The 18,380-nt window shown below is 34.3% G+C and overlaps 1 protein-coding gene across 1 annotated transcript in view; it reads right to left on the minus strand.

The window, feature by feature from the left end:
• LOC124355494 (unconventional myosin-Ie-like) overlaps nucleotides 1–18,380 on the minus strand; it is a 211,471-nt gene that overhangs the window by 162,282 nt on the left and 30,809 nt on the right. The window contains exons 3-7 of the mRNA XM_046806651.1: nucleotides 16,869–16,958; nucleotides 16,421–16,515; nucleotides 12,480–12,657; nucleotides 6,709–6,871; nucleotides 3,597–3,704 (exon numbers count right to left, since the gene is read on the minus strand). Of these exons, the coding sequence (XP_046662607.1) occupies nucleotides 3,597–3,704; nucleotides 6,709–6,871; nucleotides 12,480–12,657; nucleotides 16,421–16,515; nucleotides 16,869–16,958 (634 nt within the window). The remainder of the gene's footprint in view (nucleotides 1–3,596; nucleotides 3,705–6,708; nucleotides 6,872–12,479; nucleotides 12,658–16,420; nucleotides 16,516–16,868; nucleotides 16,959–18,380) is intronic.

An 18,380-nucleotide genomic window follows, 5' to 3' on the forward strand; every position in this document is an offset into this window, starting at 1 on the left:
ATGTCACTCTGCTGCTCCCCCAGTCACATCACGCCCATGGCTGCAAGAGTGTTATCTGTTGGAATTTTACACTCAGCACGTCACAATTTCCCTTCTCAATGAAGGTGACGTTGCCCAAGAAAAGTATCGTGGACACAGACTTCAGAATGTCAGTCTGCTGCTGCTCCCCAGTCCCATCACGCCCATGGCTGCAAGTGTGTTATCTGTTAGAATTTTACACTCAACACGTTACAATTTCCCTTCTCAGTGAAGGTGACGTTGCCAAGGTGAAGAATCGCAGCCACAGTCCTCAGAATGTCACTCTGCTGCTGCTCCCCCAGTCACATCACGCCCATGGCTGCAAGAGTGTTATCTGTTGGAATTTTACACTCAGCACGTCACAATTTCCCTTCTCAATGAAGGTGACGTTGCCCAAGAAAAGTATCGTGGACACAGACTTCAGAATGTCACTCTACTGCTGCTTCCCCAGTCACATCACGCCCATGGCTGCAAGAGTGTTATCTGTTAGAATTTTACACTCAACACGTTAAAATTTCCCTTCTCAGTGAAGGTGACGTTGCCAAGGTGAAGAATAGCAGTGAAAGTCCTCAGAATGTCACTCTGCTGCTGCTCCCCCAGTCACATCACGCCCATGGCTGCAAGAGTGTTATCTGTTAGAATTTTACACTCAACACGTTAAAATTTCCCTTCTCAGTGAAGGTGACGTTGCCAAGGTGAAGAATAGCAGTGAAAGTCCTCAGAATGTCACTCTGCTGCTCCCCCAGTCACATCACGCCCATGGCTGCAAGAGTGTTATCTGTTAGAATTTTACACTCAACACGTTAAAATTTCCCTTCTCAGTGAAGGTGACGTTGCCAAGGTGAAGAATAGCCACAGTCAGAATGTCACTCTGCTGCTAGTCACATCACGCCATGGCTGCAAGAGTGTTATCACACTGTCCTCTCGTGCCACACCACATCACGCTCATGGCTGCAAGAGTGATATGTTATCTGTTAGAATTTTACACTCAACACGTTAAAATTTCCCTTCTCAATGAAGGTGACGTTGCCCAAGAAAAGTATCGTGGACACAGACTTCAGAATGTCAGTCTGCTGCTGCTCCCCCAGTCCCATTATGCTCTGACTGCAACAGTGTTGGCTGTCACGGTTTCTCTTCATGTCCTATGTGATTAATAAACATTCCCAATTTCATACTACACTTACATAACTAAACATAATAAAAAAAGTTGTATGGCCGATCACATTTTAATTATTCCATAGTACCAGCGATAGAAACTGATATTAACAAGTTTACTATTTAGTTATAATCTAATGTTGTAAGTGGTGTAACATGTTGAAATATATTTTTAAAATAATAATATTTATTTTTTAAGAGAAAGAGGGATTACAAGAAAATATAAAATGTATCAAGTGAACATGGGTTTGGAAATTAAACACTAATATCGAATTATTTGCTTTAACATGTATGCAAATGAGTTTTATTCAGTTTGAAAAAGATTGATTAATTTTATCAAGTCCTTAAAACTATAATATTATATTAGGATTTTTTTTATTTTGCACAATATTTATTACAAACAGAACCAATAACAAAATTTCTTATTTATTAAGAGATTATTTTGTTTATTATGTGCTATTTCCTATTGAATTTTGTAACACTAATATATAAATATTGAACTCATAGTAGCGTAACAGTTTTTGCTAAGGGTAAATGCAAAATTACAATTTTATAGCTAATTTGATTCTTGAGATCTCCTGCTAACAGACAGAAAAACAATCAAACAGAATGGAAATTTTTACATTCCGTGGAAGATAAAGAGAAATTGTGCCAACCAAATTATTCTTGACATGTCTCCTTGAAAATCATCCCATAAACATCATTTTAAACAATACAAAATAAAAATAACTATTTTGAACTAGACATTACAAATTAAACTGCAAAGTAGATTAATACAAAGATTATTAATCTGCAAAAACATACATCTTTGTTTCTTGCTATCAATATTCTGCTGTTAATATTCTTATACAAATCTCATATCTAATTCAACTACAAAGTAATTATAAAAAGAAAACTCTTGTTAAGGAAATATTAAACATACATCATTCCAGAATGTAACTACTATTTGTAAACTAATTAGAAAATGATATTATGGACTTAAATACTATTTCACACTGTCAGTAAGATTAAACAATAGTTAATATCACCAGTTTTAAATATCTTTCCCAGATCCTGTACATTTTCACTTTACCAGAAGCCACAGAGCACAAACCACAATGTTAATAATTAAATTTTTAATAACACCACATCCCGTGGATGCTGGATTAAAAGATCAGTGATGGAAAAGTAAATTAATTAATAAACACGTGAAGAGAGACCCATGTCAGGATCAACTTGTAACACTTTCTGAATAAACATTCTTAAATAAAAATACTTGTCAGATAAAATATACTAACACTGAAACACAGCTGGTATAACAAGTAAATTAGACATGCATTGGCTTCAATTTAACATTCCTTCATACAACACACAAAACTGGAGAGCAATAAAACTTATGACATAAATTATATAACAATGCTTCACTTAACAATACAAGCTTTCTAATTAGTGGTACCATTTTTTATTAACCACGCAGTTATGGCGTTATAATGGGTGGTCCAATAGAAAACTATACTTTTTAAACAGCTGTTTCTTGCTGTTATTATGTTTAGAGTCTTGATTGTAGCAACAATGAAAAGCCCAGCTGATGCCATTTCAATAATCGTGGATAATTCAAAATCGTGCTTTTGTTATTAAAGCTTTCCTTACAAATAATGAATCTGTGACTGCTACGCAACGGTTATTTCATAACAAATTTCATATTCCTCGTCATGGAACTGCTCCATGTGGGAATACTATTAAAAGAAGGATGAACAATTTCAGTACTTGTTCATCTGCATTAAAATCAAAACTACCTGGTAGGCCTAGATCTGTACGTACTCCAGACAATGCTGAAAATGTGGGTGTATCTGTTCTTGTAGAACAGCCTAAATCGATCAACCCGGAAGCAATGTACTGCATTAGAAGTTTCAAGAACAAGTTTACATGGAATTTTACTTCGTGACTTGAATTTTCATCCCTACAAATTAGCAGTAATACAAAAACTAAATACAGTATAAGGTTGCAGAGCCAATGAGGTTGCTGCAACACCAGTGTCCATGGTATGCCGACTAATAACAAATTTTCAGAAAAGATTACAGATGTGTGGATGTTGGTGGGGAACATTTACGTGGTGTAATATTCCATAAATGAAAATGACATAACTTTGAACATGCTTTGATTACTTTAATAAATCTTAAGTATTATTTTGTGTACCGTTATTTCATATTGAAAACTCTCCGGTTATTTTGTACCACCCGGTATAAGAAGTCTATTTTAGAGACTGGATTTTATATTTAGTCTACTTCTGTTGCTTTTTTATCGTTTCTATTCAATTATGCCGGCATAATAACAAAAATTTTATTTACAATGTATATTGCAGAGATGTACATTTTACATATGTTAATCATAATAAAAAGATTCAGCCTTTCATCAACTCCAACTCTACTCTGTCCCTAAATTACCTTTTAAGGTTTCGTTGAAGTCATGTGCATCATTGGTGCCTTCAACCTTATGGCTGCCACCTCCACTGAGATACAGGAACAGCTCCATCTGTACCAAACCCAACTCTCCTACAATCAACACAAACTGTGATTAACAACGGTTATACGTACTCTACAATCAACACAAACTGTGATTAACAACGGTTATACGTACTCTACAATCAACACAAACTGTGATTAACAACGGTTATACATACTCTACAATCAACACAAACTGTGATTAACAACGGTTATACGTACTCTACAATCAACACAAACTGTGATTAACAACGGTTATACGTACTCTACAATCAACACAAACTGTGATTAACAACGGTTATACATACTCTACAATCAACACAAACTGTGATTAACAACGGTTATACATACTACCGTTACTAGCTTACACAAGACTATCAGTGAATTATGTTTCTTTATCAAATTATTTATTTAATAAAGTATTGCAACTGAGATTCCTCTTGAAAAGTAAAATTCAACTCAGTAAATTTATATGGTACATTGCTTTTTCATAACTATGCTCTGTTTAGGATGTATGAATTTAACTTTATAGAAGAGATGAAGCCACAAAACATGGATAAATATTTAAATCAATGAATGTACATGACTGCTGTACATCATAATGGATATTTACCACCAGTATTGTACGAAGAACACTCTTCCAAAACAACAGTCTTCCTAGAACTATTAACTTTTGTAAAACCAAAAGCAAATCCTGCAGTACTAAATTTTGCATTTAGAGGGTGTAAATTAAGTTCTGATACGCCTGGATATGGATTGAGTTATCAATGTAAAATTTTCACCATACCCATTAAAATACTTTTTTGGACTTTTTGAAGGATACAAATATTTCCCCCCCTCCCCCCCTTTTCACCCCTTTGAAAAGGGGGGTCACTTTGAATTTTCAAATTGCAACCCCATCTTGTGACTCCCCCTGCACCCTCTTTGAAAAAGGAGGGGAAAATATTTTTATGCCTCAAAAAGTTGCACTTTTTCCAGTTTTATAAGTGTGTATTGTTTCTCTAACAGTATAATTTTACAGATTCGCTTTCACATCCAGTAAACAATAATATATATACAGACAGGGTAATATCATGACGCCACTTGCCAATTCAAAATGTTCAAGGATAAAATAAAATTTCAAAAAAAAAAACAATGGGTACCCAGGGCATTCTCAAATCAAGAGAAAAATTAAAGTTTTACTACTCCATATTTAGGGAGTCTGAAGATGAGTGGTTTAAAACCTTTTTCAAAAGCTATAAGAGAATTTACAGGAAAGTCATAAAAGCAGCTAAAGCATATGACATTGAAAGTAGACTGAGGAGAGCAGATAACATATCGAAAGTAGCATGGGAAATTATTAACTCAAATTTAAAACCAGATTTTTCCAAATTTTCAAAACCAATAAAAATTAAAGTTGGGGATGAACTTTTACAGACCCCTGAAGAAGTGGCCAGGGAGTTTAGTAATTCTTTTGCAACCGCGGTGCCAAACCTGCCTTTGAGCGGCAGTCGGTCTAGTTTGGAACCTATAAGGGGACCGGTATCTTCCATGGTGCTTTCTCCTGCTAGCGAGGACGAGGTGGCGGGGGTGATACGGGGATTCAACACAAAAAAATCATGTGACATCAATGGCATGTCAGTGTGGCTACTCAAACGTTGCATAAAGCACATTTTGAAACCACTGACAAGACTGGTTAACATGTCCTTTGAAATAGGAGTGTTTCCAGCCCAGCTAAAAACAGCCAAAGTGATTCCAGTTTTCAAGAAGGACGATCCTTGCCTCGCAAGCAACTATCGTCCCATTTCAATTCTGCAAGTTTTAAGTAAAGTATTTGAAAAACTTTTTCTTGCAAGACTCATGGATTTTCTCAACAACCCAACCCTATATAAAGCTCGATTAAAGGACCTTTTAGTGTTTGAAGTGTTTTACTCTGTAGATGAGTTCATGTTACGCCGCTGGGACCACTACACTTTCGTAACTTAGTACCGATACTGAAGCCATGTATGAATGAGAGGGAGAATGTAATTTAATGTATATATGCGAGCAGTGAATGAATCTTAGAATAGCAAATTGCAAGATTTTTAGCTTTATTTATTGACGTTTGCAAATACAATGTAACATTGTTTGAAAGCAATATAAATATGATTGATTGATTGATATTTAAGTCCCTAAAACCTTGCAGACAAGATTCCCTTTCATTAGATTTTTATAATTCTTATTGCTTTTTTTCCAGACAACACTCTTTTTAAATGGCAACTACTTCCCCATAAAGTAATTCCATAGACTAAGTAGGAGTAGACTAAATGTCATAGTAGGAGGTTATAACCATTTCTTCAGTGATACAGAGTTTTAATTTACGCAACAGGAAAATTACTCTTGCAAATTTATTACAAAGACTTTCTATATGGCTTTCCCAACTTAGTCTACCGTATATGAAGATTTCTAGTAGTTTTACAGACTTAAAACATTTTTTAATAGCGTTGTCCATTGAAAATAATATATTTTCTGTTTTGCTATCGTTTACAACAAGCCTGTTAGCCTGAAACCACTCAGTTGCTACCTTCATTGTTTTTTCTTGTTTTATCAAACCATTAAGTGTACTATGGTGATTTAGAAGAATAGTATCATCAGCAAACAAGACTGATATACAGGGTAAATTGAAAGCAAAATCATTAACTGCAATGATAAATAAAAAAGTACCTAAAACCGAGCCTTGTGGCACACCAATTTGAATGTTTTTTATAAGAGACGGATTAGAACCCTGAACAACCATTTGTTTTCTATTTTTCAAGTAAGATACCAACAAATTTAACTCACTACCTTGCACAACACAGCAACAAAGTTTACTTATAACCCATGAGGTATGCTGTCAAAGGCTTTAGACGTATCAATTAAGATTGTAGATGATGTTGCTTTATGTCCAAAAGTTATTTAAGTTTTTTACATTCAGAAGTTCTTAGTCATTATCCTGGGCATGTAATTTTGTAAACCACTATTTAAAATGTTTAATTTTTAACACAAATTTAATTTAACAGGTTAGTTACAGTTTTGTGACAATTAATGCTTTTCTCACGTTTAGTCTGCTGGTCTGTGCCACAGCACAGCTGATAGAAGATGTGGAAGGATCGTTCTCCAGGATTCTGCGATGTCACTCTTGATTTCTCCAGCAAGAAGTTGGACACTTTCCCTCCCTCTGGCTGGCCTCCAGCACCAAACTGCATCTCAACATACTTGCCCTGAAAAACACACTTCAAATTAACCCTTTGTTCACCACTAAAATACATTAACTTTTCTATAACGCCAAGACAAGTAAAAAAATTTTGTTTCTTTAAGTTCAAAACTAATTTTTATTATAACTAAATTATAAAAGGTAAAAGCAAAGAAGTATAAAACAGGGCATTTTACTTAAAACTAGCGTATTTATTGATAAAAATAAAAAAGAACTATTTACAAAAAAGTTTATTTTTAATTTAAACTGAAAAGTTTAATTACATTTTACTATAAAACAAGATAAATATTTCAAACTATCACACAATGAAGAATAATAACGAGATACGTAGTAGACGCGCATGCTCGTGACAACCAAGAAAGCAGTAATACACGCCATGGATATGTTTGATTATGGCTCTGTAGGAGATGCAGAACTGAGGTGGTCGGAATTAGACAAAGGGCGCTCACCTCCCCCAGCCGCAGAGTCAATGTCGTTTATAAATACTTACTTGACAACCGTGATAAGCACGGAACGTGCACCGGGCATTTCAAAGGCATTTTGTGAACTAAAAAACTCTCCAAGAGACATAATCTAGACATAATATCAGATACACCTGTATTTGGCGTTTTGGTCAGTCTACCATTCTAATATATCCGTCTACGGCTTGGGAAGGGTAAATAAGTAGTTTATTGAATTTAGCGGATGTTTACAAAGGAATACAATTCACAAAGACTGCAGTAGATTACAAATAGTTTGAAACATATTCAGTAACTACTTTATTTTTAAACCTGAACACTTGGTAGAAAATTATTGTTTAATTTAATGCAAGCTATATTACAGTGGTTACAGCAAACAATAATCACAAATTAAAACACCTTGAAGTTTTAACACTTTGACTACCGAGGGACACAGTATCTAATGTTGGCACATACACCACACGATACAAGTGTAACCTTTGATAGCAAACATGTTACGAGGGCTATACAGATAGTAGATTACGTTTCGCTTTATAGCCGATACGGGTTATCGGGGCCATTTTTGTGTCAAGGTGTTTCTCCGTTCAGTAACTATCCAGAGAGAAAGGTTACTGATGCTCCTTGTTTTAAAATAGCCATTTTAAATGTGTGACACAATGACAATCCCACGAGTTGTGAAGTGAAGTTTATGGGAACGAAATGATTACTGAAGGTATAGTGTCAGTGGTGCATTATGTTTACAAATGGCCAAACTAATATGCATGACAACAAACAAAGTGAATGGCCAGGCATTGTGGCCGATGAAATTGTCTCTTAAGTCGATGAGAAGATTAAATAATTTTATAAGTTATTGATTTCCTACCCACACAACCCCTGATTCACAATAACAGAATTCTCACTTAGTTTTTCTCAAATTTTAAGGAGTTTGTTACCATAAATTTTGAGCAAGATGAGTACTGAAAATTTAAACATAAACTCATAAAAATCAATGTATGGCTGCTTCATTGACATTTTTTGATACTTATGAAAAAGACAGTGACTCAGTACTCGACCAAATCGTTACAGGAGACGATAATTGGGTAAAACAAGTGAATTGCAAAACCACTTTGATGACTCAGTGGAACTGCGAGAGGGTGTGTGACTACCTGGTTGAAGTCTCTGGCAGCAGAATTTTATAATGCTCAAAACTTGAAAACCATTTATGAAAAGTGCCTAAATTTCTATGGTGACAATATTGAAAAATACCATGTTTCACATTAATTTGCAAAACTGAAGATGACATTACCCCTTACAAGTTGTATGTCAGACATTGTCATACATCACAATTTTGCTGATCCACTTACATGTCGGATGGCATTCGGCATTGTAATTATGTCACTTATAATTCGTTTTCATCAGGTTTGCAATGTTTTCTATAATCGCATAGCATTCAATCGTATAGCAATTTTCCTTACACATCGTTAAAAACTGTGTTAAAGGTCAACTAAAACACAGATACCTTCTCAGCCCCTAAGGACATCAGAGAATAGGAACCCTCTAATTTGAATGGCTTCTGTAAAAGTCTAAGATTCTAAGGGCACAAACTAAATTAAGGGAGGCACAAACGTCATTTTAGGACTACGTGCGGAAGCAACCATCTCTTTCCCTTGAGAAAAAAACAGCAATAACATGAAATCAGAATGAAAAGACGTACTTGGTATTCAGAAAAAAATGTTATGAAGTAACTGATGTGAACTCGTCTGAAAATAGGTTAAGAACTGGCTAAAACAACAAAAGCAAATAACTCCCAATAGATGACAATTATTCTCCAGCTGTGTTCCTGGGATCAATCACAACCATCGCAAACCAGTAGAAAATTAAGTAAATAGTACGTATGACGATTTCCAACATACGAGTTGAGGGGAAATATTGTACTACTGGAAAACCTGCAGAATATTTTTAAAGGTATCATACACTTTCAAAATACAAAAATTGTTAGTCTTAAGTATAATTTTTACAGCTTGATGAAATAAATTTTAAATATAATAATTTCTATACTTTTGTAATCATTAGTTTGATAAAATTAGTCTTTCACTGAAAATACACTAAAATAAATACAAGCTGAGAGGGAAAACAGGTGAAAAAATCTGATTGGAAACAGTGGAAACTACTGTGAAATGGTTATGTACGCTGATGATACAGCCTTGATTGTAGCAAGCAAGAACAAAGACCAGCTAGACATTGACTCGTACGTCACTTTTAATATGGCGAAACAATACTGCCTCTATAATGACTTGGTTCTAAATGCCTCCAAAACACAACAGATAATCAACACGCCCAGGCAAAACTACCATGAAGGCCTTCCAGAAGTAAACACAATAGACTCAGGAAAATATCTCGGCATAATCATAGACCAAAATCTATCCTGGGAACCCCATGTGAATAAACTCTGCAATAAACTAAGTAGTAGCCTCTATGTAGTAAGAAGAATTAAACAAATTACCAACCCTCAAGTAGCCATGACAGCATACTACTCGCTATTTGAGTCTCACATGAGATACGGTCTGATAGCCTGGGGAGGGACAACACCCACAAACCTTCACAGAGTGCTTGTCATCCAGAAAAGAGCAGTCAGAACTTTGAAAGGCCTTGGACCACTGGACACATGCCGAGCAGCCTTCAAGGAACTGGGAATCCTGACCCTCATAGGACTCTACATTCAGGAAACAATCCTATACGCAATCAAGACAGGCCAAACAAGAACAGGAGACAGACACCCCTATCACACCAGACACGGAAGAAACTTCCTACTTGACCAGCACCACCTGAGTCTGACTGAGAAAAAACCATCCTACAGAGGAGCTTTATTCTTCAACACACTGCCCGACAGCTTAAGAAGGCTTCCAGAAAAGGAACTCGTCCCCCCACTAAAAACCTGGCTTCTGCAACGTCCATTCTACACTATACAAGAATTTCTGCAGTGGAGGACTGGAACCCATAGCTAACAAACATACACTCCTACATAATTGTAACATAACCACGTGACCTTTACTCTGTTCTCTAGGAATATGAATAATAAAGAATTTCTGATTTCTGATTCTGATTTCTGAGTTAAAAAGAACAGTTATTTCGTAAAAGAAAGGTGATGGATATTCTATGTTAATATTCTGTACAAACACATGATTGGAAGTTGCCAGAAGCACAGAATAGATAATAAAACATGAGACGTCTCACTGAAACAACTTTTCACATAATTAAATCAAAAATAAAATTGTTATACAAACACCTACATTTTTTAAATCTATCTAATCTTGATACAAAAAAAGAGTTAATTATTATTAGTGGCTAAGAATTTTCTGTTATAACTGACAACGCCCACATCTATGATGACTTTTAACAATCCTCGCCAGCAAATTACTCTCAGGTTACATTTATTCATTACATTATTATTTATAAGAATTGGAATCTGTGGAACCACATGAAACAGCATTAATGGGAACAATGACCAAAACGAGCATCGAAGAGGTTAAAGATACAATTAAAAACCTCAAATTCAAAAATTCAGCCAGTATTGATGAAATTTCTTCCAAAGTATTAAAATTTTGTGCTGACAAACTAGCCCCCCCATTGGTTGCCATATTCAACAAATCTTTTAAAGAGGGTCAATTCCCCCCAAAATTAAAAATTTCGAATGTGTTCCCTAAATTTAAAAGTGGGTGCAAACATGATGCAAACAACTACAGACCAATTTCACTGATTTCAACATTTTCAAAATTATGTGAAAGAATTCTTCAAAGACTCATGGACCATTGCGCTCAGCACAATCTCTTAAATGAAAACCAACATGGATTTACAAAAGGGAAGTGAACTACAACGGCATTGATCAAACTAATTGAATCAGTGACAGACAGCATTGAAGAGGGAAAATTGACCACAGCTTTGTTTCTTGATTTAAGTAAGGCGTTTGATTGCCTCAGCCACAACATCATTCTGAAGAAATTGGAATTGCTTGGAATCAAGGGGACAGCAAATAATTGGTTTGAGAGCTACTTAAAGGGTCGTACCCAACTAGTGGAGCTCTACCACTCATCAAATGGTATCACAAAGGAAGTCAGATCAAAAGTCCTTCCAGTGCTGAAAGGTGTGCCACAAGGTTCCGTATTAGGACCAGTGATTTTCATTCTCTTTACCAATGATCTACCCCAACACCTAGGAAACTACTGCACACCTCTAATGTATGTTAGGTACGACACTACCTTATTTCTGACCCAACGTTCAGCAGATGGCCTTGCGGTCTCATCTTATACAGCTCTCAACATGGCCATCCAATATTGCTATGGAAATGACCTTGTAGTGAATCCATCAAAGACTAACCAGATCGCTTTTGGAAGGAGAGCATCAGAAGTCCCAACCATTCCAGATGTCAATATTGAAGATCATTTAAAATTCCTTGGAGTAACAGTGGATACCGAACTAAATTGGATTAATCACGTCGACAATCTTAGTAAAAAACTCAACACTGGTCACTTTGTCATCAAGCAAATTCTTTCTCTCAGTAGCCTTGAAACAGCAAAAATAACTTACTTTTCCCTTTTTGAGTCTCACCTGCGCTATGGTCTTGCTGCCTGAGGTGGAACTACTGCTTCAAATCTTCAACGGATACTTATCATACAAAAGAAATGTATTAGAACACTGGCGGGACTACAACCTCTGGAGAGCTGTAGAGAGGCATTCAAGTCTCTGAGGATTCTCACTGTCATTTCGCTTTACATTCAAGAAGTAATAATGTACACTGATGGGGAGAATCTTCCAAGGACCAATGGTGTACACCACTACAACACCAGAAATGTACACCTCTAAAACCTTCCTGTAAATCGTCTGAGGCTTTATGAGCGAAAACCATCATATATGGGAATGAAGCTCCACAATCTCCTACCACCTGCTTTACAAAAGAGGAAAGGAACACAAGATAGCACTACATCAATGGCTTCTAGACCGGCCATTCTACACGCTGGAAGAGTATCTTCAAAAAACCTTTTCCTGATGTTAATACATTTAATGTATTTAATGACACTGTTTATAATCTCAAAGATTGTAAATAAAGATATTCTCATTCTCATTCATTCCCAGGATTATTATATTAATCTTTGTATCAGGATTTAGCAAGAGGTGACTTACAAATCGGCTGGAGTTGTTGTTCCGTACAGTCTTGGCATTGCCGAAGGCTTCCAAAAGTGGATTGGACTGCAGGATGACGTCCTTGACCCTCTGCACTCGGGAACCTCCACCACTCACACGAGCAATGTAGGCCATGATGTACTTGGCTGCCACAGTCTTGCCTGCCCCTGACTCTCCGCTGTGTATCACAAGAATATTACACTTACGTCACTGTAGTCCTTATTAGTTTACATCTGCTGTCGTTGTGTTTTGGTGTCTGCCTAATTCATTTAGTTTGAGTTTATGTTTCGTTTTGGTTATTAGTAGTATGGCTGATGAAGACAAACTCAATTTTAGGGAAAAATCAAGTGATTTGAGAGAACTATTAGCTGAACTAGAACCAGTTTCCTTATCAGGCTAGTTCAAGGTTCAATTTTTGTGTGAATAAAACAACTATAGTGATGATAATAAGCGAGTATTTATTACTCCTTGAGTATTCCTGAAAACAATTATACATAATAATAGTGCAGTCATTGAAGCATTATTGGTCCGAATTTTTTTACTGTGAACCGAATTGCATACAATTTTGGAATTAGGTCCATCTTACCCTTAACTTCAAAAGTGAAAATGATTTGAACCCCGCAACCACCCTTGGGGTGGTTGCCACCACTTCTCGAGAGTGAATTGTTTTTTCTTCTAAATAACCTCGGATATCGATAGAAGGCCTAATTTTAAGCAAAAAATCATCTATACAGTTTTTTGAAAAATCCAATAATTTTCAAGTTATTGGCAATTTAAAATTCGCATTTTTTTCACGTTTTTCATCGGTTTTTTGCAAATATCTCCAAAAATATACGTTTTATTGAAAATATTATAAATAACAAAATTGTAGCAGGTAAATAAATAAACAATTTGGGATTTTATAAAGTATTCTAAGTGCAATATTAAGCTAGATATTAAAGATCAAAGCAGTTTTTTATTGTGTCTGAAATTTAATCGATGTGGTCAATGCCATCTAGCGGCGAGCAGATGCATTTTAGGCATTCTAATAAAAAAGGATTTTGTAGTGCTTGAAATAAGCTTTAAAATGAGCACTATTAAAAGTCTTTTTGCACGTAAAATAAGTGAGCTGTATTGCAAATAAGAGGAGCATCTAATTTTTTTTCTTTTAAATCAATGGGTTTCATAAGTGCCATTTCCACCAAAATTAAAACTAATTGTATTCCGCCTAGAACTAACTTTATTATGAAGAGTTTGATAGATTTTATCAGTTTGGGTGCTTCAGGATACATATTTTTCAAAAAAAGTCACGATTAAAAAAAATTCAAATTAAAAAGAAAACCATCTTTTTTCATAATATCTCCAAAATGACGACATATACGTATAAAAGTGTAAGAATGAAAAATTTAGGTATTTTTCTGACAAACAATTTGGGTTTTTTGTTTTTTCTGTCAAACAAAAATTGACGGAGATATGATTGTTTACAGAGCGCGTGGCAGCGCAATCACAGCCTCTCTTAAGCCCTTTAACCCTTTACCGTTTGAGAAAAAGGTTTTTTACTACATATTGCAATGAAGGATGTTGTAGCTCTTAATTACCTTTACAATGGTTTTTTATAAATTGTGATAGCATGAAAAGTGAAGGAGTTATGGTTCAAAAACTTATCACATTTTTTTTCTACTTAGTAACTGAAAATTTCGGAGTGTGAATATCTGGAGCAATGTGAAAGTACGCAGTATAATAGAGACCCAAAACTAATGTAATGTGTACATATATACATAATATGGCTCACATATTTTTGAAACGTAGGCATGAATACATACCAACATTCTTATATGTATATATAACACATTTGAGTGAATTTTATATAATTTGAAAATAATTTATTCAATAAATGGTAATTTTTTACTCTAAATGAAATTATTTTTAAATATATAATCATATATATTTACTGTTTTAATTTAGGGGTAGTTTTAAGGGTAGAAAAGCTTAAGAATATGATAATCATTTTGATAGTGTGGAATAATATTTAAATCCTTTTTATTTTACAAAAAATTTTTTTAAATTTTTTATCAAGGGGTAGTTTTCAAGGGTTGAAAGGGGGTTAAAAATTTGATAATTATTATAGAGAATATAAAATATTACTTATTCTATACTTACATATTTTTATGTCATACCAAAGTATTTTTTTGTGATTTTTTCAATTTAGGGGTTGTTTGCAAAGGTTGTAAGATTTTCAAGGGGTTGAAAATGATTTTAATATGAAGTAATTGTGTTAGAAAACACTTTACAATTTCACCACTTACTTATTATACATGTTTTCTAGCGATAAAATGGCTCATATTCAATTTTCCCACTAAGGGGTTGTTTACACCCCTTAAAAATAATAGGCGGAGTTCAGATCATTTTCACTTTTGAAGTTAAGGGTAAGATGAGCCTAATTCCAAAATTTCATGCAAATCAGTTCACAGTAAAAAAATTCGGAGGTAAGACCGTATTTTTCGCTTCAATGACTGCGCTATAAGTCATATATACATTGAATTTCAGTATTGTAAAGCAATTGTATAAAAAAACTAAAAATACAATGTTAGTGAAATTTGTGATAAAGCCAATAAAACTATATACATTTTGGGTAAGCAAAAATATACAAAATTCCTTCTTTTGTATATTTTGGAATTTCTCTAAATCTTTCAGGTATATGATATAATAGTGTTAAGTTATAAACAATTCCAAACAAGGTCATATTAAACAAACAAATTCAAACACCAAAATCCTTTTTTTTTATAATAATGAAGACAGTTTATTATTTTTATTTGGAATATTCTAAAAACAGTTATATAAAATAAGTTGTATATTGGAAGAATTTTGAGAGGTATATAACAATTTAATATTAAGCAGAAAACACCAACAGTTTGAGGGTAAAAGATGCTCTTTTATGTATTTCCTCTAGTGACTTAGAAGACTGATAATATTAACAAACTAAACATGAGATAAGATGTTTGTTTAGTATGTTACATAATATTCTTGTATTATTGTTATTTTGGGCAATTTTGAGCCGAATATTTTTGGCATTTTATTTGAAGTAATTTCACACGTAACAAGTGGCTTTAATGTATTTAAATATATAGCTTTTTCCTCAAAACATTCATTGCTGTATATTTGCAAACATATAAAAACAAGCTTCATCTGACATTCAGGTAGGATCTAGAACATGTTGATTCCATTAACGAATTTGAATTCTTTGTCCCTCATGATAAACCTTCATAAGGTCAAATAATAATTGTGTCACTCTTCTGTGACTACAAGCAAGATCTGCATCATCTGATAGAGTTCATCATAACCACTGACCACTACAATACCACACCGATAATATCAGTATGTCATATTTCCTAGAATAAAATGAGATAACTAGAGACTATTCCCTATTTTAATATTATCAAACTTTAATAGCTGAATATTTTTTAATAGTACTTCCTCCTTTGATATGAATTTACTCAAAATGATTTAGTTGAAAATCCAGACAAAATGTTTATGTATTATCTTATCTCTACATCAAAATCCGACAATTGTTACAATAGTATCTATAAACAGTTTAGCGAGATTATTTGTATGGATTAAATGCCAATTTTATATATTTACAAACTAGGGGTACGCCGTCAGAATTATCTGAGTTTCACACAACCATGCTTAAAATGCTGTAGGTACAATTTTGTATGAACAACATGTCACATTTGGTGTTTTAGTAATAGTAACATTTTCCACTTTACAGTGAGTGTGAAGGAAACAGGATTTTTCCGAACATTTGCCACCATTCAGTGATACAACAAAAATCACTGTATTAGTATCACTGAACAATGGCAAATGTCCAGAAAAATCCTGTTCCTTCATATTCCATCGTCAAAACAAACTTAAAACAAGTAATTACAGTGAATCCTCCAACAATACTAAAATCAATCACTAACCTGATGATAACACACTGGTTCTCACTGTCAATGATGAGATTGCGGAACATGTTGTCTGCCAAAGCATAAATGTGAGGGGGATTCTCGTATGGAGCCTAAAACAATATGGATAATCATAAGTTTGCAGTTTAAAAAATGTATAATGTTAAGAACTCTATTGCTATACTTTAAATTATACATTTAAAATCTATACAATGTGCTCTAGTAAAATATATACTGTTATATATTTTGTTAGATATATAACGCAACTTTCTGAATACAGTTTGATTCATTTTCACAATTAAGTCTTTTTGTTTCAAATATATGAAATGACTGATAGAGAATTTACAAATAGAGTCTCTGAAAAATATAAAAGATATTCCTATTAGAAGTTTACACCTGGTATTTCTCTAACAATACTCAACTGTACAACTATGTAATTACTAAATTTAATCATGTTTAAACTTACTGCTCCTTGATACATCTCGATCTCTTTGTCCCCAAAATATGGCATCTGCTTGAAGGGGTTGACAGACACCAGTACTGGCCCAATACAGGTCTAGCAAAGTTCAGGAGAAAAACTGTGTTCAATGGCAATTATTACCAGTAACAAGATAATAACAATGTGAACAACAACAGGGTTGTTATGAGATGTACTACTTTTGTATTAAACAAAAATACTAGTTACAGCTCTGAACTGTTGTTTAATAAACTAACACCTAGCTTTATTTATTGTATTTTAATACGTATAGAATATTTACTAAAATATATAAGCCGTAAATTTGAAAGTTTTAAAAATACTACAATGTATGTAAATACTACAAATGAGCCTTAACATTGCTCAAATAATTTTCCTGATTTATTTGTAATGTTTGTTTAAATTTTCCACTGTGTGTTTAATAGAAATAGTATATTTTAAAGAAATTCATATGGTATGGAAGGATTTATTAAAACACGTTCTTGTTGAGAAAGGAAATCATCACACAGTAATGTTTTAGAATGCAGTGATGTTGCTAACATCATTCCTACACTTAAAAATTGTAGGGTACAACTCCCTTCTCAACTGTATCTTGAAGCGTGCTGGCACAAGCATTAAACCAATTTTTGTGCTGTTACTTAAATATTATTCTGCTATCCAAATTCCAATACAATTATTTAAAAAACGGCAAGCAACTAGTCACCTACCAATGGAGGAAAATTTGACAACGACTAGTTTAGATGATCGCCAGCTTGGTTAAAACCTTTAATGATTAAATCTTCATAATTTGGCAATAACCAATTAAACTTAAAATTGCACTAACCCCATTTGTGTGAAAATTACCCTCAAAAAGTTATTTGGTTACATATGAAAATATGGTTGAACACACCAGACTTGAAACAAGATCTCAGCTTGAATTTTCAAAGCTCTGGTGGAGAGTGAACACAGTGAAATACAATGTTTAATACAGAGTGAGGAAGGAAAATACCCTACTTTTGAGGTGGCTTTGTGAATAGCGAGGATGTGTTAGAGGAGTGGGGGTAAGCTTGAATGACGCTGTGGCCATGGAATTTCCTGTTAGTACCGCCGTCAGTTGTAGACATAGCTTGGTTGAATGAGCAACGCACTTTTGCAGTAGAGATGTAGCTTTCTCAAAATAAGTCCATTGTTGCAGTGCAGCATGCATTGTGAACTCGTTATTGGATTCCCTTTGCAATGCTGTTCCTGTCCAAAAATCCATTTTGTTATGGGTAAAAAACTTCCGTACATGTGGTATTATAATAGGAAAGAGAATTGGGGCTCAGAGGACTGTTTGAACTTCAAAAAACACTGGCCATGTCGGAAGATCAACCTTGCAGTCTTCTAAGCGTTCTGCCCACAAGCACGCATCCGCCCTGGTGTTGTCTAATCGTACTGTGCATTATATTCTCCACGAGGAACCTTTTTTTTCCAACCATACACAAGATGGTCATCGTTCAAGAACTCACACAATGGGACTGGCAA

Source organism: Homalodisca vitripennis, chromosome 2, assembly GCF_021130785.1.
Source record: "Homalodisca vitripennis isolate AUS2020 chromosome 2, UT_GWSS_2.1, whole genome shotgun sequence".
Taxonomy (NCBI): domain Eukaryota; kingdom Metazoa; phylum Arthropoda; class Insecta; order Hemiptera; family Cicadellidae; genus Homalodisca; species Homalodisca vitripennis.